The sequence below is a fragment of the Anser anser genome, assembly GCF_964211835.1.
Source record: "Anser anser genome assembly, chromosome: 8".
Lineage (NCBI taxonomy): Eukaryota > Metazoa > Chordata > Aves > Anseriformes > Anatidae > Anser > Anser anser.
The window spans coordinates 10,692,282-10,715,209 of record NC_139728.1 but is presented as its reverse complement, the minus strand read 5'-3'; the positions used below and the strand labels follow the sequence as shown (position 1 = coordinate 10,715,209).

At 60.8% G+C, this 22,928-nt stretch overlaps 2 protein-coding genes across 4 annotated transcripts in view; both read left to right on the top strand.

The window, feature by feature from the left end:
• The first annotated feature begins 8,141 nt into the window (after positions 1-8,141).
• IER5 (immediate early response 5) lies at positions 8,142-9,788 on the top strand. The gene has a single exon (XM_083845862.1). The coding sequence runs from the start codon at positions 8,441-8,443 to the stop codon at positions 9,182-9,184; it is 744 nt and encodes a 247-aa protein (XP_083701988.1). The 5' UTR covers positions 8,142-8,440; the 3' UTR covers positions 9,185-9,788.
• A 4,479-nt stretch (positions 9,789-14,267) lies between these two features.
• Positions 14,268-22,928, top strand: part of CACNA1E (calcium voltage-gated channel subunit alpha1 E) — a 110,958-nt gene continuing 102,297 nt past the window's right edge. For 2 of the 3 annotated variants that reach the window (XM_083845817.1, XM_083845826.1), the window contains exon 1: positions 15,318-15,567. The gene's annotated coding sequence lies outside the window, so the exon portion shown is untranslated. Of the gene's footprint in view, positions 14,402-15,317; positions 15,568-22,928 lie in introns of those variants that run through there. The other variant, XM_083845827.1, reaches the window with a different exon arrangement.

Sequence of the window (22,928 nt, the reverse complement as noted above, 5' to 3'; positions counted from 1 at the left end):
CCCAGGAGACGCTGAGCCAGTTAGGACTGTCCCTGTCCCAGAAAGACCTCGTGCTCTGCAGAGCCCCATGATCAGCCTGTGATTTCCACCTGTGCTTCATGCTCCTCAGAGCTCCTGCTTTTTCCCTGCCCAGCTGCCAAAGCTTCTCTTTTTCAGGACTCGTTTCTGCCTTCCCTTGCTGTAGTCATCATGCTGCCACTAAAAAAACCCTGTTGCCACAATTCCCCGTGCCGTGCTGCAGCCCTCACCTCCTGCTCCAGTCATTTGGGCCTTCTTGCCTGGGCAGAGGAGGAAAAACAGCAAGGAGAGGGGAGCGTGGGTCAGCCGGGAGCTGCTCAGCAATTCTGGGCTCCTCCTGTGGAAGATGTCCCAGCAGAGGCCACGTTTCCCATGGCGTTGTGTGCTAACCACTTCTGGAGGCACAGGACGCCGTGGCAAAGAGACATCCCTCCCGTGCCTGAACATGTGCCCTCAGCAGCGAAACCCCTCGGAGGCAGCCGAAGCGTGTCGGAGCCTCCCAGGGAGTCGGTTTTCGTGCTCAGATTTGGTTGTGGTGGTTATGTAGGTGGTCTGCTCGTGTGCCTCAAGGCGTGGTGTGTGCTGAGCAGGGCACCGAGGGTTATCAGGGTTAGGTTTGCTCAAACACTTGTGAAAGGCTAGCGGGGGCAATTCGCAGTGCTTTCCCTTCGGTGCACACCGGCTGTGCACTTCAACCCGCTCTCACGAAGCATCCTGTGAAATCTTCTCCAGGCTGTGAATGAAACAGGGAAAAACGTCTGAGAATTACTAGCAAAGAGTTTCAGAAATCCTTTCATAGATTCTAGGAATCCTTTACACACTCACTTCGTAGATAATGGTTCTTACAGGTCTGTGAAAAAATGTAAAGTTTTGCAAAGCTGCCAAAGGCTGAAAATAAGGAGGCACTACTGAAACGTAGGGAAGGTGCAAACTTTACAGAAAGAAAAAAGGCAGCCTTTTCTTTGATGCTGGAAATTAATCTACATGATTTAGCAAATTATTTAAGTCTTTCACATGAAAGCCACTCAAACTGCACTGCTGTCTTTTTTCAGAATGCGCACATTTTTGCTGTTGCTTGTGAGAAGCTCCGATTTCTGTCTCGGAAGCATTGGGGAGCTTTTCGGTAGCTTTCATCGTGCTCGGCTGATTCCTCGCTGGAGAGGAGCGCACGGCAAGTGGCACACAGCTGCAGAACTGGTCAGGAAAGATCTGATTAAACGCTTCTGCGGCGAGAAGTGCCAACTCGTCAAAATCCGAACTGTCTGCAGAGAACTGGGTTCACTGAAAGTTTTATCGGGAAAATTCTTGTGGCGTGTCTGTACATGCACAGGGGTGTGCGTGTGTGTGTGATCCCGTGCTAGCTGGTAGCCTGGCGTTAAGAATATGCATTTGACATGGAAGAGACGTTTTTTCTTCTGGGGGAAAAGCTGCAGTGGTTTGAATCTGAATTTGCAAAAGTATAGGTGTTTGGTGTTTTTTTTTTTTTTCCCCACAGACAAGGTTTTACAGCTAGAGGAAGAAGCAATAAAGCACAAACGGGTTTCAGATGCTTCTGTTTTGTGTTTTTTCTTTTTCTGCTGGTTTGCATTTTTAGTCAAAGTTGTTGAAGATTTTCAATGGTGGTTGTGAGAAGAGGATTAAGCCTGTGGTAACTTGACGTGAAACACTAGTCTGTGGCTAAGTATTAGGTGTTGCGTTGTTTTTAGAAACCTGTGGTGACTGAACTGTGAAGTGAAAAGGAGGCAGACAACACAAGGCCCGAAAGGTGCGGTCGTGCGTCATCGGCGACTGAGGTATTAAAAGAAAAAAATGTCCCAAGAGGTGACGGCTCCTTGCCGAGAAGAAGCCTTGGGTGCTGGAGGCTCCCAGGCGCACATGCAGGGCCAGCAAGAAAGAGGCAGGAGCTGGAAGGCACTGGGATGCACACGGGTTAAGGAGGCAGTGGGGAGATGTCAGTAAATCAGAGGGGTTTCTGCCTTCTTAGGGCACAAGACGTGACCCCAGTGCAGCACTGAAGATCGCAGGAGCACCAAGAAGTGGGTCTGCAAGGGGTGAAGTGAGGCAGAGCCGATGGAGTGGGTTTCCTTGGGCTTGCAGCTGGATTTTCTGCTCTCTGGGGAGGAGCGTAGCCTGCCCGCAGCTCTCCTTGTGGTCACAGCCTTCCTCCTGTTGCTGTCCCTTGTGTGCCCTCTGTTCGGCAAAAGCTGGTTTTGTGCCGTAGCCTCACCCTCGCGTGGGTTTGTAACAGTGAAAGGTCTGTCTGTGCAGAGACTGATTGGGCAACTGGACAAAAATGTCCACGGTGCCATTAAGTATGGAGTAAATGAGCAAATGCGAGGTGGTAATTCATGGAGGATTCAGGATGACTGTTCAGAAGAAGTGTTGTTTGGCAGAAAATTAATTTTCCTCTTCGCAGTGCCTGAATAAACGGTTACCTAATGAAGAGGAAAATGAGAAATGCAATCGAGCAAAGGTGGCATTACTTTTTTGCAGGGCAAACCTCTGGAACTCCCTACCGCAGGATGCCAGTGGCGCTGAGGGCTTATCTCAAGCCCTCGTTACCTTGTGGATTGGTGACAGGAGGCCGGGCTGACTCCAGCTGACAGCGGGAGCTGTGCTGCTGTGGTGGGGGATGTGAAATGGGGGGTCTGGGGCACCCGTGTGCACGCCCAGTGAACCCATCCCAGGAGGAAATTACAGGGAACTTTCCTCTGACAGCCTCACCCTGAACCATTCCTGGTTATCGCCATGTCCATGGAGGATGAGTTTTGTCCTGAGGCTGCTCTCCCTGACCTCAGGCCCTGCCAGAGTCAGCCCCGGTAAAGGGCGCAGAGGCCCAAGGAAGGTCCCTGCAGGAGGAGAGGGGCGTAGATCAAAAGGAGCAGGGGGAGCCAGCACAGGCACAGACTTTGTGTTTTGCAGTTTCCCTTCATTGCAGGAAGAAGGGTTGGGCACGGAGAGGATCTGCTCTTCTCAGCGGTTGCAGCTCTGAGGACGTGGAGGTTCCCCTGTGTCTTTGGACTCTAAATAAGCGTGGTGTATTCTGCCAGCGAGTCCCGTGGACGCCAGACCCCCCTTTTGTTAGCCTGGAGCTGGAGCAGGCATAGGAGAACAGCTGTGTGGCATTGTGCAGCCTCCCCATCGCGCCTAAACGGGAAGCAGAGGAAGAGAGGACACATCTGCGCTCCGGGATGTGCACAGGGCTGCAGCCGGCACGTGCCTGCCAGCTAAAAGGAAGGTGACATTGAGGCGCAGGGAGAGGAAAAAAAATAATTAGGCTGCGACTCCTTTGGGCAGGCAGCCTGCCCCGTAGTGTGCTCAGCTGTGACTTTGGTTGGCTCTGTGTGCAGTTTGCACAATTAACGCGTGATTTTTAACCCTACGCCGGGTCGCAGGTGAAAACTACCGAGGCTGCCTTGTGCTTGGCAAGGAGCGAGCGCATCCCTCGAGGCGAGGCGGCGGAGCGAACTGCTCCGGCGATGCTTTCGGTGAGCTGGAAGCAGGGGCAGCCGAAGGGCTGTCTGTAACCTGCATCCCAGCGTGGCCCTGATTATTCCCCGGAGACCAGGCAGCCTCCATCTGCTTCGCTGGGTTAGAGAGAGCCACGGGCCACGGTCCTCTGCACTTCTTTGGAAATGGCACAGGGCCCACTACAGCCATATCAGAGAGGAAAAAAAGTACAGGAAGGTGGACTACAATAGAAGGGTTGTCTGATAGGAAACCCCGGACAAATAAATGCGTTCTTTCCCCAGGAAACCAAAGCCAATTTCATAAAACATTGAAAGATGTGGGGCCACATTTTTCCAAGGGAAATGGCTGCCTGAAGAAGCTGATAGTTGGGTGTGGGGCTCTTTTATTTTTATTTTTTCCCCCTTTGTGTTTGGAGAGGTTGCTGTAGGAGTAGCAGCAGGATTTCTGATGGTCAAGGGGTCCGGGTCACGGGTCTTCAGGAGAGGAGAGGAAAGGGAAAATGTTAAATCGTTTGTGCAGAGGGGAAAGGGGGAAATCCCAGGTCACTGTGAGAAAAAGATGTGTAGGAGGGAGTCCTGCCCGTCTGGGGTATCTGCACTCTTATCTCTGCTGATGGGAAGGGGGTTTTTAACCCTGGAAAAACCCTTTGCTTTCTAGCATGCTGCTGCGCTGCACGAACACGCTCTGCTGTGGTTTCCAGAGCAGGTACATCAGCACTCTCAGAAGCTGAGGGAGCTGCTTCCTCTCCTTCAGCCTCACGTTTGTATTGATTTCGTTGTTTCGCTTGTGTGTTGTGTTTGGTTTTCACCCGGCGGTGTTTAGCGGTTAGTGCTCTTCGCTGTGTTTTGGGATGTTTCCGAGCTCTCCTGACCTTATCTTCAAACACGGATAAACCGGAACAGTTGGGAACCCTGGGGGATTAGCTGCTGACATCCGACTGCGGGAGGCTGAGGCTGCATCTGCGTGAATCATCGATTTTTTGGGGGTGGAAATCAACCCCAAACAAGCCTCTTCCTCCTCCTGAACCCTGCGGTGGTCTGGCACAAATGGCTCATTTTCAGATATCTAGAAGTGAACTCGGGCTGGGGCTGTGCACGAATCCCTGCTTGGAAATGTTCCTGTGTCCTTGTAGACTTTTGTCAGCAGTCCCTGGGGGATGAGCCTGGGACTGCTGAGGGGTTTAGTCGCCCTGAAACTCTGTTTTCACTTGAGGAAGCTCTCTGCGTGAAGGCTTTTGTCCCAGCCCCACTGCTGGTGGGAGACATCTGGGCGTCCCGTTCCTGTCTTCATCCCAGCAAGAGCCTAGCTCGTGAATCCCGTCCTGAACCAAAGCGAAGGGGGACGATGCGATGAAATAGTGCTGGGACAGTCCAGAGAAGCGATGAGCAGCCTCATCCCGTGCCTCGAGGAGGAGACCCGGCTTTCCCTGGCGGTCCCGCCGTGAGGGTTTTCCATCTCTTGGCTGCAGCTGGCTCCCCGGGGCCCGGCGCACATTTGGTGACAAGCCGCGGGGCTGGCTGCCGGAGGGCCGGCGCCGCTGTGGAAACAGGATCTCGGTAACCACATCCGCAGCCCCGCCGCCACCGCGGCAGGTCGGCGAGGCCACGCTGCGCGCCAGATGGCCGGGGCGACCCGAGGCCGGCCTCCTGCTGCCAACCAGGCCCTCGGGACCTTCTCCCTCCCCGTTTCCGAGGGGTTTCTGCCTTCTCAGACGGCGAAAACCACCCGGCCACGGGCGGCCCACGCTGCCGGTGCTTTCATGAGGCCTCCCAGCCGCGAGGCAGCAGCGGTCGAGTCCCCGGCGCTGATGTCGAAGGCAGATTTAAACGCCTATAAAAAAATAAATCGGCGGAGTGCGCAGCCCGCTGCAATTATTATTTGTACCACAAGCTGTTTCCTGTCCCGAGCTTCTTTTATCTCGCATTGTTTTCCTTTCCAGGTGGGGCCGTGGGCTCCCCGCTGCTCGGCCTCCCGGGCTTCCTCCGCCGGCGCTGCCCGCCCGCCGCAGCTCGCGGCCGGGGGCCACCTTTGTCTGCCAGCCCCCGCCGCCTCCCCCGGCCCCGGCTATTTCAGGAAACAGCAGCTGAGCCGGAGGAGATTGTTAATTGTTTGTCAAACCCCTTCCAGCCTCCTCAGATCACACGCGGAGATTAGAGCGCCTCTCGTCACACCCTTTCCTCCGCCTCCTTTTCCTATCCCCCGGTGACCTGGGGGGGACGTGGGGGGGGGGGGGGGGTTCACACGATGGTCCTTCTGCGGGCGGGTGGGCGGACGGACGGACAGATGGATGGATGGACGGATGGATGGACAGACGGACGGGCGGATGGACAGATGGACGGTTGGACAGACGCGATGCCTCCTCTCGTGGGAACCCAGCGCCTCAGGGAGACCCCCCCGTGGGTGTCCTGACGGGTGCACGCGCAGGAGCCGGGGGGGGCTGACAGCCAGACGGACGGACGGACTGAACGGCCGGACAGCCGGACAACAAAGCCAGCCCCGGGAGCGGGAGCTGACCTCAGAGGCCGCCATGTGACGCTGCCTCCAATTTACTAACGCGTGACATCAGCCTGGGAGGGAAAAGCAGGGAAAAGCCAGCACCAAAACACTGCCTGCTTTAAAAGGGCTGGCCGAAAGCTCCTCTCCCACGTTTTTTCCCCCCAAGAAAGCAGCCGCCCCCCGGCCCCGCTTCTTTTCGCAAAGGGCACGAAACGCAGCCGGGGTCGGGCAGGGCTTTTTGCGCCCTCGGAGCCTCTGCAGCCTCGGCGGCTGTGGCCGCGGGTGAGAAATGTCGTCTCGTGTCATTGGGATGAGGCAGCGAGCAGCAGAACAGGTCGGTCAGCTCTTACTCAGCAAAGCTCCCCGTGCCGGGTCTTGCCTGCCCGCGTTCAGCTTTATTTCTGGCCGTGGAGCGGCTGTGAGCCGCTGCTCTTCATCAGCGTTTGAGTCAGGCGGGTGGCATCAGAAGTGCCCTCGCCGAGATGTGTAACGCGTGCCTTTGTTCTTACTAGGACCACCTCTGCTGAGGACAAAGGGTCCTGCAAGCAGGCCCAGGGGTCCCAGGGCGTCCCGTTTGGTGCCACACAAACACTTGGCATCGCTTTCCAGGGACACGAGCCCGTGCCGCGTGGCGCAGCCGGGCACCGGCGGCAGGCAGCCACGCCGGCCGTGGGCGAGGAGCGGTGACTGCCATCCCAAATATCTGAGCTCAGACCTGCCCCGGCTGGTTAGACTGACCCGAGGGCTCAGGCCAGGGTGTTGCTGGCCCTCGGAGGCGCGGGAGCAGGTTCGGCGGGTCCGGAAAGCCGAGGACAGAGACGGCGGCGCTCGGTTCCCACCGCCGCGGCCCGCGTTCCTCCGGCCTCCCACGCCGGGTGTGGGAGGGAAAGCCCTGCTCCGCTGCCCTGCTTTGCTCTGCAGCCTCGCGGGGAGGGGAAAGGCGGCTGCCGTGCTCTGTCCGGAGCAGCGTTTGGGGCTTTCCGACAGGAGGAGAACACGCGTTTGGGGTTTTGGGGCAGGAAGGCTCCCGCTGTGCCAACCGCGTCTCGATGTTTTTGCGGCCGAGTCTTCACCTGGTTTTTGTTACCGCTCTCACCAGCCACCCCGTTGTCCCTCCTGGAAGCTGGGACGTGGAAGCAGCCCCCTCCAGTGAAGCATGGAGGCAGGAGTCGGTCGGGGAGGCTCAAACCCTGCCCGCCGGGACGCCATGACCAGGCTACGAGCTGCGTTCACCATGGAGCTGGCATGGAGCGTGCCGGGGCGGCCGAGAAATTCCTGCAGTGAAAAAGTCCTGCTTCTTTTTTTCTTTTTTTTCTTTTTTTTTCCCCCTAGCGAAATGATAGCATCCCTTTTTCACCCTGCAGCAGCTCCCCTCGTCCTCTGCGTTGCCCCCATCAGCGGCCGCGGGTCCCGCTCCCGGCTGCCTCGTTTTGGGGTGTCTGGGGGTGAGTCCCCGTGAAAGAAAGAGATGGCAGCAAGCTGTCATGTGTCGGACGGGAACTCCGCGGATAGAAACCGATACTCCAGGGCAGCACATTTAACTTCCTTAATTTTGGGCCCGTCCTTTCACTTCTTGCCTCTCTGTGCCGCCTCCTTCGCGGGTGGTGGTGGCTCACTGGGGAGGGAGGCCCCTGCTCCGGCCCCGAAGCTCATCCACGGGGGAAATGGAGCAGCTGGCCGTGGGCAGAGGAGCTGCGAGGGGCTCTCAGCTGTCCCTGGAAGCTCCCGCTGGGTTCCTGGCCAAAATTTGGGCACGTTTTCCTTGAAGCACCCAAAGGCGCGCTTCCGCCTCCCCAGCCAGCGCCAGTTCCTTCTCTAGCACCAGAAGACATTCGAGGCCAGTAGCGAAACTTTGGTTCTGCACAAAACAAGGCTTGTTCTCTCCTTTTTTTTTTTTTTTCCCAGAAACGTTTCGTTTTTTCTGGCCCAAATTCTTGTGGATCTCTGTGCCCCTGCAGAACCACTGCAGGCTTGGGTGCACCTTGGTTGGCAGTAAGGGCTGGCGGGGGAGGAATGCTTTGCAAAGGGTAGGTTGTGAGAAAACACGTCACTGTCCCCACTTGCCCCTGGACTCAGCTGCTGCTGCTTCTATTTCTTCTTCTTCTTCCTCCTCCTCCTCCTCCTCCTCTTCCCAGGTTTATGGCCGGTGTGGGCCCACCCCCGGCCGCCCCCTGGCGTTGCCGCTTTAAGGGCCCTCTCCGCGGGGCGAGCGTTCGAACCCGCTCCCCCGCCTCGCCATTGGCCGGCGCGGGCGCGCGGGGGCCGGCCGGCGATTGGTCGGAGCGGCCGGCGGGGCGCCCTGATTGGCCGCAGCGGGGGCGGTATAAAAGGCGGCGGCGCGCGTGGGGCTCGCCTCAGTCGGCGGCGAGAGCGGGCGGAGCGCGGGCGTGCGGCGCGCAGCGGAGCGGCGGGCCCGGAGCGAGGCGGCACCGGCCCACACCCCCCGTTTTCCCCCATGGAGTTCAAGCTGGAGGCGCACCGCATCGTCAGCATCTCGCTGGGCAAGATCTACAGCGCGCGGGGCCAGCGCGGCGGCCTGAAGCTGCACAAGAACCTCCTGGTGTCGCTGGTGCTGCGCAGCGCCCGCCAGGTTTACCTCAGCGAGCCGGGCTGCCCGCCCGAGCCGCCCCCCGCCGCCTGCGGGCCCCCCGAGGAGCCGCCGCCGTCGCCGCCGCCGCCCCCGCAGGACGAGGCCGGCCCGAGGCTGCCCGGCGCGGCCTGCCAGGGCCCCCGGCCGCGGCGCTGTTGCTGCGGCTGCTGCTGCTGCTGCGCCTCGGCGGGCGGCGAGGTCAACCGCGAGGCCGCCCGGCCGGACTGTGCCGCCGCCAGCGCCGCCGCGGCCCCGCCGCCACCGCACTGCCCGCGGAAGAGGAGCGCGGCGGAGAGGGGCCAGGCGGGCTCGCCGGTGAAGAAGCCCCGGAGGGAGGCGGAGGAGCCGCCCCCGCCGCCCCCACCGCCGCAGGGCGAGCAGGAGGACATGGAGACGGGCAACGTGGCCAGCCTCATCAGCATCTTCGGCTCCAGCTTCTCGGGACTGCTCAGCAAGGAGCCCAAGGGCCGCCGGCGGCCGCCCCTTGACGGCGGCGAGGCGGCAGCGGCCACCCCCGCCGAGGCGGCGAGCGAGCCGGGGCAGATCTGCTGCGACGAGCCGGTGCTGCGGACCCTCAACCCCTGGAGCACGGCCATCGTGGCCTTCTGACGCGCCGGCCGCACGGACTCACCCCTCCGCGGGGAAAAGGGACAGACGGCCCTCCGCCGGCGGACGGACAGACGGGCCCGGGGGCGACCCCCTCCCCCCTTTCCTCCCGGCCGCACGGGAAGGCCCGCGGGGCCGCAGCACTTCCCCTTCGCCGGGAGCCGGCCGTCGGCAGCCGCCCTGGGAGCGCCCCCGGCCCTGCCCTCCCGGAATTCCCCTTCCCGGCCGGGCCTCCGCCCTCCCCGGCGCCCCGGGGGGAGCGTCCCTGGCCGGCGCCGACGCTGGGGGCGCTCCCGTCGGTTTAATATTTTAAGCTTGGAAAGTATTAAGTTTATTGAATAAAGTCTCTATTTTGGAAAGGCTTAGGTCAGGACTATTACATGGTGCTTTTTAAAAGTGTTTATCGAGAGAATTTACAAAAAGTTTACAGACGCTCTGATGGAAAGTCCTTGAGCCTGTTTGTTAGGCTCGGTAACTCCCGGTCTTTGTTGTATAAAGGCTTGGGGCTCCCGTAGGGGTTTTGTACAGTATTCTTCAGTGATGTATCTCGTTTTGTACAAAATGTAATTTCTACGTGTACAACACGTATTAAATATTTTCGACTGTATGAGCCTTAGTCCCTGTTTGTGCCCCCGCCTGGCTCCGGGGGGAGGGCCGCGGGGCGCCGGGCAGGCAGCAGCAGGGTGTGGTTGCTGCATGTCTGTGGCTGGATCCACCCTGCCTCGCCAGAGGCTCGGGGTGGGTTGGAGTCCAGCTCCTCTGGGAGCGGGGAAGAAAGGGAACTTCTGTCAGGGCCGCCGGGGGCCCTTCCAGGTGCTGTGGCCGCTCCTGAGCAGGGAGAGGGGGCTCGGTGGGAGCACGGAGTGCTCCTGCTGCCTGGCGCAGGCTTGTTAATCCATGGGCTGCTGGTGGAGTTGTGCCGAGGGCACGGAGCTGCGGTAGCGCTCGAGGTCTTGCTTAGAAAGTACCTGATGTTCGCTTGGTTTGGGTGGGAGGTGGTTGCTGGGTCCCCGAAACATGTCTGGGCGCAGTCCCAGCGCGGCCGGGTCAAGGGCTGGCGTCTGCCTCCTCGCTCAAAGGTCCGGGGCCGGGGGCGTGTGAGCTGATACTTCCCGGACATAGGCTGTGCGCCTGGCCGCTTGCCGCTCTGCCAAAAATATTCCTCCGTACCTCCTGTTTGTTGCTACTTGCAGAAGAGTTAAGACGACGAGTACCGGGGCTTTATTTTTTATTTATTTTTCTCGCTATCGGTAAAGCTATAACTGGGTTGAAGTTCCTGCTCTTAAGGGTGGGGAGAAAAGTTTGGCCTGTGCTTCACAGTGACTGTGGAGCGCCCCAGGGCGCTGTAATTAGACTGAATTGTGGGGGATTTTTTTTCCTGCTTCTTGCTGGGAGATTCACTAGAGGCCTCTCTGCTCCTAATTAATGAACTCTTCCACTGCAGATTACATCTCCTGAAGTAAAGGAAGGCTCGTGTGTGCCCTCCGTGTCGTGCTGTGAAATGCAGCCCGGGATATCTCCCCGGGCATCGGGGCCCACCTCGGGTGGGAGAGCTGGGGAGCAGGCTGGGAGGTGAGCGATGACGAGCACGGCCTCTCAGCTCTTCGCTTGCTCTTACGTGGATGAAATGGGAGCAGCGCCGTACCCTCACGGGGCAGGCTGCGATTTTTACACTTGGTTTCTGTGGCAGCTGCAAGTGCTGGGCTTGGTCCTCCTGAAGTGCTAGGAAATGAAGAATGAGGGAGAAGCCGTCTAGGTCGGGGTGTTGTGAGGGGAGTTCTCCTAGCCTGGGCATGAGGTAGTGGTTCCCATGCGGAAAAGCCCAAGTCTTACCATCTTCATTTGATTTTCCTTGAAATTTGTACCTGGTGTCTGGTGGGGAAGTCAATTTGGGACTTTTGTCATGAGAGGTTGGCAGGAGGAGAAAAGGTGGGAGGTGCGTGGTCAGGGGACAGGGATGGCCTCTCCCTCCAGCCCTGCCGGAGGGCACGGGTTGCCCTTTGGGTGAGGGGATGGCGATGCCCTCGTGCTCCTGTATGAGCACAGCTCCTTCCCAAGGCCTGGGGGAGCGCCTTGGTCCTGCTCCTTTGCCAGCAGCGTCTCCCTGAGCGCTGCCATGGGCTCGGGGCGCTCGCGCTCTCGGCTCAGCGAGGCGATCAGGAGCAGCTTCGCGTACCCGAAGGCTTCCTGGGCGCCTGGTCCAGCTGCTTCGCGGGTCCCCACGCGGCCGGGGCCCGACTTCCCTTTGGCACACATCGCCTGGCGGCGCTCGTATCTGTCCCACCTCCCAGAGGCGTTGTGCAAGAGCCTCGTGGCCGCCTGCCTCCGACACGCGGCGAGGGCAGCCCTGCGATGCTAGCGCGGCTCCCTTTGGCTGGCGGGAGCGCTGCGCCGCGCTCGCAGCGTGAGCAGGTTCTTGTTTTTCAGCTGCTGAGCGGTGTCCCCGAAGGACCCAGGCCAGCTGGGGCTGCTCCTCGCGTGTTCCCCTGGTGTGTTTTATAACACGCGTGCGGGGCTAAGGAAGCCGTGCCCCGCTGGAAGCAGCAGAACCCCAGAATCGTGGCGTAAATCCAGCGCCCGGGAACAAAGCTGCCCCCCAGCCCAAGCTCAGGGACCGGGTGCCCCAGGAGCAGGCGGCCGTTCCCAGGGCTGCAGCGGCCCCGCTGGCCCCGGGCAAGGGCGGGAGCGGCTCTGTGGTATGCCCCAATTGTTCCCGGCTGGAGATTTTCTGCCTAAGCTGCAGCGGGGCTTCGCTTAGCGAACTGCAGCTCGCCTCCCGAGCCTCCGCCGAGCAGCGTCTCTGCTTCGCGGGGGCTGCTGCGAGCGGCGCTGGTCAAACAAACCGCGCGCTGCTCCCGAAAGGCTGCGGGACTCGGCAGGGACCGCCCGCCCCAGGGTGTGCTGCGTGTCCCCAGGGAGCCACGGGCTGCTGCTGAAGGGATCTGGGAAACACGGCTGAGACGGGACAGCCGCCGGTACGTTTCGGTTTGTCGCAGAGGGGTCTGCGCCTCCGCTGGAAAATGAGTCTCAAATCGAAACAGACTCATAATTACCACGCTGAATTAGTTTTGGTATCGGTTTTTCTGCCCTTTTTTTTTTTTCCCAGCGTCTTGCCTTGTTCCTACAATCCCATTGACACAACCAGGGGCTGCTTTCCTGAATTCATCTGTTCCATCACGCTGCTCCGATCCCTGGCCGCGTCCCCCCGCGCTGAGATGGCGCACACAGAGGTGCGGGTGACGGGATGGGACAGATGAGAAGGGACGGGGGAAGCGGCCGGGGGAGAGGCTCGCTGCCCAAACCCGCCACCCCTGCAAATGCTGACGGAAGAAGCAGGAGCACGTGAATGAGCCAGATAAAAATAAAAACTTCCATCACTTGGAAGAGAGGGCGACACCTATGGAAAGTGCCCCACGGGGTCTGGGCGGATGTGACCTAACGGGAGGATGGCAGGGCGCTCGCCTTCCCGGAATAGCAGCGGGCCGCGGGGATGGCTGGAAGCGGCTCCTCCGCCTGGGGCTGGGGCTGGAGCCGGCGGAGGAGGCTGTTCGGAGCTCGGCCCCTGGGGCAGACAGGAGCGGGGGGCTGCCCGGGGAGGACAAGGCATGCCGCGTCGGCTCGCCTCCTGCTGCATTTGGCCGCCGGTGGTCGCGGGCTGCAGCTCCCGGTGCCGCCGCTCTCACCGGGATGCCTGCTGGAGGGAGAGGAGGATTTGTACGCGCTCGTGCCAACGGCGTGAATCACCTCGGCCTTTACAGGGACGGACCCACGCCTCCGGGGCCGGCTGCCAGCCAGCGCTCCCCTCCAGCGAGGCCGAGAGGGGCCGAGGCTCGGCGGAGGCTCCGGGTGCTCCCTCCCTGTGCCCTCCCGGCCCGGTGCGACCCGGCTCGGCCACCCGTCCTTCCCCTGCCCGGGGCAGGCGGTGCGGACTCGGTGCTGCAGCATCCTGCCGGGGCTGTGTCAGCGCTCAGGAATCCGGAGAGAGAGCTGCGGGGAGGGAGGGAAGCCGGGAGGGAGGCCAGCGCCTCGGGGCTGCGCGCCTGCTGGGGCCTCTCCCAGCTGCATGGGGGGCACCGGAGGGAGGGCAGGGGGGTGCTGGGGGAAGAAGAAGAGAAAATCCAGGCCAACGCTGGTCCCGGAGGCAGGGTCAGGGCCGGGCGAGCACTTGGATATGGGGATAAAGACGAACGAGTCCCTTCTGGTTGTAATTTCTGCTCCCGACGTGCACACCCTGCGGGGCCCCCCCCGGCTGGGCGAGGGCTGCCTGGCCGCGCCGCCCCGGGGGGAGCGGTAATGAAACGCAGAGCTGCCTGGGAGGGCAGGGGAAAAAAAGGCTCCGGCTGAGGTTTTGTGCCTCTGGTTTCCTCCAGCAGAGTGATTTATTGGCGGTGGAGAGGGGGAGGGAAGGGCTCGGAGCGGCGGCGAGGCGCATGGCGAGGCAGGTACGGGGCTCCTCCACGTGCCCGATGCTCTGGCACGTCACCCCGTGGCACGTCGCCCCACATCCTTTCACCCCCCCCTCTTCCTCCTCCTCCTCCTCGCCTCCGACCTCAGCTGTCGTCTCCGGTAGCTCAGGGGCTTAATGTGAGCCCCGGGACAGGTCGAGGCACATCCAGCGCCGTGCGTGCAGACGCAGGAAGGAGCACAAACAATCCCCAGGGAAAATATTCCACTGCTGCTCTTCCTGGCACCGAGCAGTACCGGGGGGTGGAAAGACCTCGCCGTAAAAATACTGCAGGAGGCTCAAGCCCCAAATCTGCCTCCTCCTTGGGGACCTCAGCCCGGCCCAGCGAGGGGAAAGCCGCAGAGGGCGCAGCGTCCGCGGGCTCGGCATCGCCGGCGCCACGTGCTGCCCGCCGCTGGACTCTGCCCTCGGCCGCTCTCCTCCTGTTTGCTTTGGCAAGCCCCGGGCGGGACGGCACGAACGGGGCCGGGGAGGGGGGGGGAAAGGAGAACGGGGAGGGAAGTGGAGGAGCGGATGGGGAGCGCGGGGAAGGGCAGGAAGGACACAGCTGGCTCGGAAACGCCAGGAGGGCAGGAAGGAGGGAGCGGAGCCGGGGAGGGATCCCCCTGCAGCCAGGAGGATGCCCCCTCCCTCGCTAAGCCAGGGCCCCATCCTGAGCCCGGCTGGGGTTTCGCTAGCAGCCAGCAGGAGGAAGTGGCTCTTTGAGCAGCAGGGGACAGAAATCCCCGTCGGCCTCCAGCCACCGAGCGCGGGCGGTGAGTCGTCCTGCTCTGCCCTTTAAGCCCGCTGCCGCCCTCCCACGCGGGGACCCCGCTGGATTTACCGGGCTCCACGTGCCTGCAGCGGTGACCTGACCCCCCCCGGTGCCCACCCCGTTTGCTCCAGGGGGGATATAAGTGTCCCTGGGGGTCCTTGGCACAGCGGGGAGGCCGGGAGGAGCCGTACCCCGAGGAAGTTGCCTCTGCTGCTTGGGGATCGGGGTGAATTCATTCAGTCGGTGAGCTTGGAGGGAACCCAGCGCCTCGGGGTGCTGCTCAGCACCCTGCTGGCTCCGCTTGGTCCCTGCGTCTGCTGCGGAGCTGCCCAAAGGAGGCTGCAGGAAGAGGAGAGGCGGCTGCTCGCGGTGCCACCACCGATGCGCCGACGTCCCCAGGGCCTCTGGGCGCAGCCCGGGCTGACGACGTCCTTCTGCTGCCCGCTGCTCCTCGGGGATGTGGGAGAAGAGGAGCCGGCGGGGCTGGAGGCAGGCTGCAGCAGCCCTCCTCCTCCTCCTTCCTTTCCTTGTGCAGCAAAGCCCTCTCGTGGAGGCCTGCAGTAGCTTGCCAGCGAGCGGCTGCCTGCTGCGCTGCCAGCCAGCACCCCGGGGCCCCGCAGGGTGCTGTGGGGTCCCTGGAGCACCCCGACACCTCCCAGCAGAGCCCTCTTGTTCCTCAGTTGGGCCTCCAGCCTCCCACCCACATAGCACGAGGGCTCGGGGGGCTGCTCTGCCTCCACCCCGCAGCGTGACGGTCCCCGGGGCGAGCTCCCGGGACCCCTGGTACCCCTCCTGGTGATTTCTGGGGAGCTGCGGCTCTTTTTGTGCTGCTGGAAGCACGGATGCGGAAAGCAGCTGCCAAAGAAGAGGCTCTGGGCTGAAGACAAGCAAAGGCACTGTGTAAATGCCAGCAAAACGCTACCCTCGCTGGGGCAGGCAGCAGGATACATCCCTGCCTTCCCTCCGGAGGTACAAGGAGATCAATTCCCCCACCTGGAGCTCCCCCCAGCCTCCCATGGGGCCAGGGGGTATTTAAGCTCAGCCCAGGGCTCCTCCCTCCTTTTTTTTGGCTGGGCTGTGTGAGGAGAAGCTGCCCTGCTCTGCCCTGGGCTGGCCGGCCTGCAGCAGCACCTCCTGCTCTGTTCGTGGCTGGGAGGAGGCGATCAGGCAAGCTTCAGCCTCCCAAGGCGCTGGGTGCCCTGCTCCTGGGGCAGAGCCCCGTGCTGGGGGCATGTGGCTGTGTGGGCTGGGCCCTGGGGGCCTCCATGTGGGGGGAGCGGAGGGAGTTGAGGCGTTTGCCCCTGTGCTGCCGTAACCCCGAGCTCTGCTCAGCTGCAAGCAGCTCAGATCCCCTTGGGATAAAGCAGGGAGCGAGTTCTGTCCTCCTGTCCCGTGTCGGTGTGTCCGTGCCGCTCCCTCGTGGGGCCGAGGTGCTGCTCCTCGCCCCATCGCAGGCACGCCTGTTGTGCCCGTGCTGGCCTCGCTGTGCTTTGCTCTCCCCGTTCCCTCCTTAGGCTGGGTTTTGGGCTCATCGGATGCACCTGGGGGGCTGCCCCGTGGTTTCAGCAGGGCCCCGTCCCGTGTGCCGTGCCGGTTACGGTGATCCTGTCACCGGCGTGGCCGTGGTGCTGGTCGCAGAGCGGCGTCCTCCACGCGGCTGTTGTAGCATTTAAGCGTCTGGCACGGCGAGCCGGCATCTCTTAAGGGATTATTTGCGCTTTCTTTCCAGGCCCCACTTAATGGCCACCTTGCAGCCACCGCTCCATCGTGAGCCCCCGAGCCCTGGCTCGGTTCCAGGCGGAGAAATTACGCCCTGCCTGAGCAGCCGCCTGCCCCACCTTGCTCTCCTGGGGTCCCCCCCCCCGATGCTGCCTCTGTTAGGGCAGCAGCGAGGGGCCCCCGTGTGCCGTGGGGACATCGGTGCCTCCCGAAGAGCAAACCCCAGCACGCAGGCTGCTTCCCAGGCGCGCCGTTCCCCTTTTGTCCTGAATCGGTTTAATTCCCCGCCTCGGGTCTGTGGTTAAGTAATTTCCCTGCACTTCTAGCTACGCAAAAAATTGTTGTGCTGGTTGTGCTGAAATTGCACGGTTGCCACCTCCTCGCCTGGGGGCTGATGGCAGGCTGTGTAAATATTTAGTGGTTCTGCTCACTTGGCACCAGCCCTTTGGTTTTCTCCAGCCTGCCTCCTCCCATGGCACGCAGGGCCCTGCAGCGGGGTGCCTGCAGGGTCTGGGGGCTGGGTAAAATCGTTCTGGGTGAAGACCGGGCGGTTTTGGGGCTGATGCAGTCAAATGGCAAGCCTGCATCCTGCATCAGTGCCCCAAGAACCTGGCTCTGCTGTTTTTTGGGATAGAGAGGGTGAACTGATGTCCCCTGCCCTCTGGGGCAGGTTGGGTGGCTCTGGGTGGTGCTTCCTCGGTGGCCAAGCTGGCACATGGGGATCCATGGCCCCAGCCATGTCTAAAGGACCTTGCCCATTGCACGGGGCTTTTCTGCCTCCTGATTACCCCCTCACAACTCAGCTTTTCCTCGAGGCTCTCTGCTCACGTTGTTTCTCCAGCCTCATGCTGCTCTCCTGCCTGGGGACGTCCCACCACCGGCAGCTCCCCAGCTTCTTGCCAGGCATAAACCTCCCCCACGGCTGCTCCAGGCACCGCTCCCGGCCCTTTTTGGTGTAGGATCCTGCTTGCTGTGGGTCTCCCTGCCCTCCTTCCCCAGCACCTTCCCACCCCTTGCCAGCTGGCTCCGTGAGCGCGGAGCCACGGCGTTCGTTTCGCTTCTCCAGCAGCACCTCCTGCTTTGATCAATAAATTACCCTCTGCCATCTCCAGAGTAATAAAACAAAAACCTCATGGGCGTAGAGTGATTTGATGGGAATTAATGACTCTCTCATCCTCTTACTGGAGCTGTAGAGCTGGCTGTCGCTGCCGGCTCCTCGCTGCTCCTGTCCTGCCCTGCAGACCCCGGGGGAGCCGCGGCTCTGAGGGACGCGGTGTCTCGAGGAGCAGCCGGCGGCACCCGGCGCAGGGAGAGTTACTGGGCTGTCTGGGGAGAGCTGCTGAGCCCCATGGTCCTTTTGGAGGACGCTGGTGGCACGGGGAGGATGCAGGCGGATCGCATGCTTGCAGACCCCAAAGTGAGGTCTGTGGGGCTGCAGCAGGATCCAGACGCGCACAGACTGTGGGGTGGTGGCAGGCAGTGGGGCTCCTTGCTGGGGGGTGCTTAAAAAATAATAATAATTAATCTGAGCTCAGAACATGGTGGAAAAATTCCAGACAGGAAAGACCCTGGAGGGCTATTCAGTGCCAGTAAGCCTGGGGGAGCATTTTGGGGAAGCATCCCTACGTGCTCGCCCTGTTCTTACCTGCTGTTTATGCATGTGCTGCTGGCCGTGGTGGGAGGGGAGCTCTGCGCTGCCCACGGGTGTCTGTGGGGCTACCACACCTCCTGCTGGCACTGCTGGCGTGTGGTCTGGCTCCGACAGAGGCTTGCTTTTGTGCTCTGGGGTCCTCAGAGGCGGCGGCATCGGCCCTCAGCAGGCTGGGGATGCTGGAGGCTGTTCTGCTGGCTCTGCGAGTGAGAAGCAAGTCCTCGTTTGCTGCTGCCATAGCTCGTGATTAGGAGCCTTAGAGGGGTTGTTTGGGATGGCACACGTTGCCTTGCATGGCAAATTCCACCCCAAAAGGAGCATTTGCACGCCGGCAGTGCTCAGGAGGGGTGAGGTGTGAGATGCTGCTGGCTCCTCGTGGTGCTCCTCAGCGGGGCAGGTCTGGGCCGTGCCTGCAGCTCCCACTACTTGCCCTCTGGGATGGCCAGCACCACGCTGCGTGGCCAGGTAGATGGGCCAGCAGCACCAGCTTTCCCCCAGGAAAAACGCCACCTCCAAAAAACAAAAGGCTGCATTTCACAATTTTCCTCCCTCCCTCTGTGCTCCCTAGCCATCAGTGAGCAGCAGGCTGCTGGAGCAGGGACTGAATTGCTCCAAAAGGGCAATTCTAGGTACTTTGTTTTCCTGATATTGCTTTTTGGCACACGCAGGTATTTGGGGATCCTGCTGGAGCATCCTTCTGATGCTGGGGAGAGCTGCCCATCCCTGGCAGAGGCTGTTTCAGGATGCAGACCTCTGGCTTGCAGATATAACAAGGCCGGCTTGCACCGCAGGGGGGACGGAGATGGCCTCAAAATGACGGCTGGTACAACAAAAGGCTCTGCTCCGCTGCCAGAGCTGCTGGAAACAGGGCAAGGCTTGGCCTTCCCTTGCCCCAGAGCAGTGAACGTGCTGCAAGGGGCACCGTGATCCTCTCCACGATCTGTCCCCTCGTGCCATCTGCTCGCAGCTCTGCTCAGGGTGACTCACGGCACCAGGTGCAGCTGTTGGAGCTCTCAAGAGGTGCTGAATCTCCTTTGTTTTCCCCTGTGTTGGTGAAGCAGCACGCAGCCCATGCCCTTGGTGGGGGTGCTGAGCCCTGGGCAGACTCAGGTGGATGTCCATGGGGGGATGCGTCTCCCCTGCCTGGCCAGCTCGGGTGCTTCACCGCGCACGAACACTGCTCTGTTTGCAGCTCCAGCGAGTCCTTGCTCTCAATTGGCCTTGTGGGGATGAGTCCCGCAGGTTAATTACATACTGCACCTGAAAAAATAGGCACAAGAGCAGATCTATTGTTCTAAACTCATTGTGCTTGGGCACGCGTTCAGGGCTGTTGTTTGTTTGCTGCTGCAGTGGAGATGGCAGACCCGTGCTGAGCTCCGGGTCTCGTGCTCTGTTCATGTGCCTCCTCTTCCCAGCCTCTCCTGGCCGTGCCAAAATCGGGTGCCCGAGGCTTTCACGCCTCTCTCAGCAGGAGGTGCCGCCTGCCACCACTGTTCCTGCTGTCCCCACCCCGTGCCCCAGGTGCTCCCGTGGTCCCCAGGGAGGGATTTGGGGCACGCCAAATGTCCGTCGCTCGTTCCTCTCCTGTGCTGCATCTCCCCGTTGGTTTCTGATGAATCAGCCCCCTTTATGGCTCACGAGGCTGCTGATTTATCCTTCACCTCCTGCCGAGGGAGTTATGGGCCAAAGCACTCGAAAAAAGTCAAAAAAACATAAATCCTGTCCCGTTTCTGGGATTCTTGCTGTAAACTACCTGCAGCTCGGAGGAACACCTCCAGTGCAGAAAGCCTTCTGCCATGGGTTCTCCTAAGGACTTCCAAAATCCTACTTTTGAAGATTAAATTGAATTTGGTTGCTGCAATGAGACTTTTTTGAGGTTAGTTGGACATTTTGTAGAGCTGGGGGCGATGCCAGCTATGATGTGGAGTGAGCCACATCCTCTGGTGCTGTGATGAGGACCTCCTCTGCCACTGAGAAGCTGTTTTTTTTTTTGTTTTTTTGGACGTGGTTGTCTGTGGAGCAAGACAGAAATAGTTTTGGCTGGCACCTGAGCCCCACGAAGCCTGTAGGCTGCCTCCCGATGAGGAGCTGGGTGGGAGGCCACGTGCTTAGGGGAGGCGGGCGGAGATTTGGGTTGCATCAATTTAGTCTTCCGTGAGCTGACAAAACAGATTTCCCGTTAGGAAATTGCAGCATTTCAGCACTCGGCTGTCTCAGGCTGCAAATAAAAGGTGATTATTCAGTATGGAGACGGAGCTGCGTTTCAGAGTGCTCCCGGAGCTGAAATCCCCAGGCTCCCAGCTTCACTGGGGTGATCTGGGATGCCCAGGGCTGTGTGCACCCCAGGCACCGATGTGCTTGGTGCTGGTGCCTTTGCGAGCTTGGCTGGGGCTTCCAGAGTGATTTTGGCTGGTGATGAGGCTGCGAGCATCCTTTGGGACCTGAGCGCAGGCTGGGGATGTGGGGCTGGGAGGCATGGAGCAGCAGGGTAGGGTCTGGGTTGGTGCCGTGCTGGGGGCTCTGCCCCTGCTAAAGCCACCCCAGGGGGTTCCCCATCCGGGTGACGGAGCCCCGTGCACGTCCAGATCACAAAATCACAAGTGGTTTTGGCTCCGAAGCTGTTCTGAAGGGTTTTGTTGAGTGCCCGAGGGCGTCGGCACAGCTTGGCCGCTGGTGGCTGGGGAGGAGGAGCTCAGGTGCCCCCCTCGGTGCTCGTTGCAGGGCAGAGGGAAAGGAAATGGATGTGCTCCTTGGGCTTTTGCTGTGGGGATAACGGAGAAGCTGGGGAGGAAGTGATTCATGCCTTTAATTCTCCCTCCAGTTCGGAGGGACGTGGAGATGGGCTGCGCTGCGGTTTGGGGGCAGAAACCACGGGAATGGGACTGAGACCCCGGGGCCGGTCTCGCCAGGGTGACCCTTTGGCAGCAGGCGGGCTGTGACGGAGCGGTGACCTGAGGATGGATGGACGGACGGACGGATGGATGGATGGATGGGTGGATGCTCAGGTGCTGCCAGCCCCCCTGCTTTTTGGTGTCTCGTTGAGCCAGGCTTTGTGAACAGTTTCCCAGCAACAGCTTCCCCAGCTCCTTGCTGCCTTCCTGAAGCTGCCCGAATGTGCGCTGCAGGGGGAGAACCGGGGGGGGACCGGGCGGCAGAGCAGGCTGGCACCCCAGGGCTCCAAGCTGAAGCTTCTCCCTGCCTTCCCCAACGCCGAGCTGTCAGCTCGGTGTCCGATGGCTGTGTTCGGCTCGTTGTCAGGCTGCCGGCACACCCCTCGTTGCCCATGGGTGTGGGGGTTTGTGAGAGGTGCCAGGGGCAGCCCCGGGCACCTCCCTGCGGTGGGAGCCCGGGGGGATGCGCAGGAGCTCCACGAGGCCCTGTCCTGGTGGGAAGGGTCGAGCCCAGCAGGTCTGGCGGCCCCGGTGGGTGCAGAAGGAGGGGAGGGAAGGGAGAGAAGCAGTTTATTTTCCCCTTGGTTTATGGCTCAGCCCAGGTGTCTGCGTTTTTAGGTTCGGAAATGAGTGCGGCAGCTCCTGCTGCCTGTCAGCTGGCCACAGCTGCAGGCCCCAGCCATTCCTGCATTTCCCCTGCTCTCTTAAAACCCCGATTTCTCACCTAGGCTGGGACCACAGAGGCCTCCCAGCACAAGCCGGCTGTGCACAAGGCTCCATATCTGGACCTCATCAGGATTTCCACCTCCCAGGCCCTCACCTCTGTCCGGGGGAGCCTGGGAGGCCATGGGCTGTCCCCATGGCAGGTCCCAGCAACCAGGGGGCACATCTGGGACGTGTCAGCGAAGGCACTGGTCACTCTGTTAGGAAAACCACCATGTTTCCATGTGCTGTTACAGCTGCAGGGCGATGGTTTTGCTCTGAATTTGGCTGCACGGTCTGGATACGAAGTTCCTCAAAGCCCCCTTGCTCTGAGGGCTAACCCGAGCGCATGGGGGCTAGACCCATGCATGGGAAGCTGCCGCCAGGGCTCTGCCCCGTCCCTCCAGTACTGTAATGGGGGAGGAAAAAAAACCAAACATTTTGGTGTAGGGGAGAGACTGCTCGGTGCCTGGCATTGAGGCGAGCTGCCTCAGGAGGAGAGGGATGCCAAAAAAGCTGCTCAGCGCCGCATTTCCCCGCTGCTCATACACGTCTCCGGGCGCTCCCCTGCGGCGAGACGCCCTCCCCGCCTGCTGGCAGGAGGCTCCTGTTTGGATCTGTTTCAGCGTTATTTTGCTAATATTGCTGTTTGTTGCCTCTTGGAGCCGTGCCTCAAAGCCTCAGCAGCCTCGGGGGCTGCCAGCTCTGATGCCTGGTGGGGTGCCGTGGTGCTCCCTGCAGGACCAGCACCCATGGGTGCGTCGCTCTCCCAGCCTTGGCTCTGCTGGGGGGGGACTCGAGCTTTCCTGGTGTTTTGGGTAAAGCTGGGGCTGCTTAAGGACCTGGGCGCGGTGGGTTTGTGGCTGCTGCTGCCCCGTGGGGAGCTCCAGGGCAATCCCTTGGGGAGAGGATGGGTGAAATTCAGCCTGTTTCTGGGCATCGGGGTGGGAGGGAGGGATGCTGCGTGTGAATGGCTCCCAGCAAACAGGTGAAGGAATCTCGGCTTGCGGAGGTTTGGGGTGTTGGGTGGAGGTACTCGGGGTGTCGTGTGGCTCTGGGGCTTCGTGAGGATCCCTGTCTGGAGGTTAGGGTCAGACTGAGCCCAGCTGCTGCCTCTGCCCAGGGTTAGGAGAAATGGGGGAAACCAGGGCAGGCTGTGCAGCACGCCGTGTCCTCCCCCCTGCTCTGCTTCTGCAAAGAGCTCCTCTCGCGATGGGCTGGCTGCTACTCAGAAGACCCCAAAAAAGGCCCCAAAAGACCATGCTCATCCTCTGCTGGCCTGCAAGCCTAGCACAGAGGCAGAAACGTGAGATGTTGACTTGGCTGTTGAGATAAAGCCAGGCTTAATTCACAGCAGGCTTAGGCATTGTTTGGCATGAGTAGGAATAACATCGATAGACCTTAAAGAGGGTAAGAAGTTGTTGGATCCATGCGGTGCTCCTGTGAGCGGAGGAGCATCACAGAGTGGTTTTATAGAGGCATCTCAGACTGCCTCAAGTTAACATTTTGGGTAAGGAGACACCAGCAGTGTTAGCAGTATGTGACGAAGGGGGCAGGAGGTGGAG

What these genes read in the sequence shown, in the direction of transcription:
- IER5 (XM_083845862.1), top strand. Translation starts at nt 8,441, where the DNA reads ATGGAGTTCAAGCTGGAGGCGCACCGCATCGTCAGCATCTCGCTGGGC.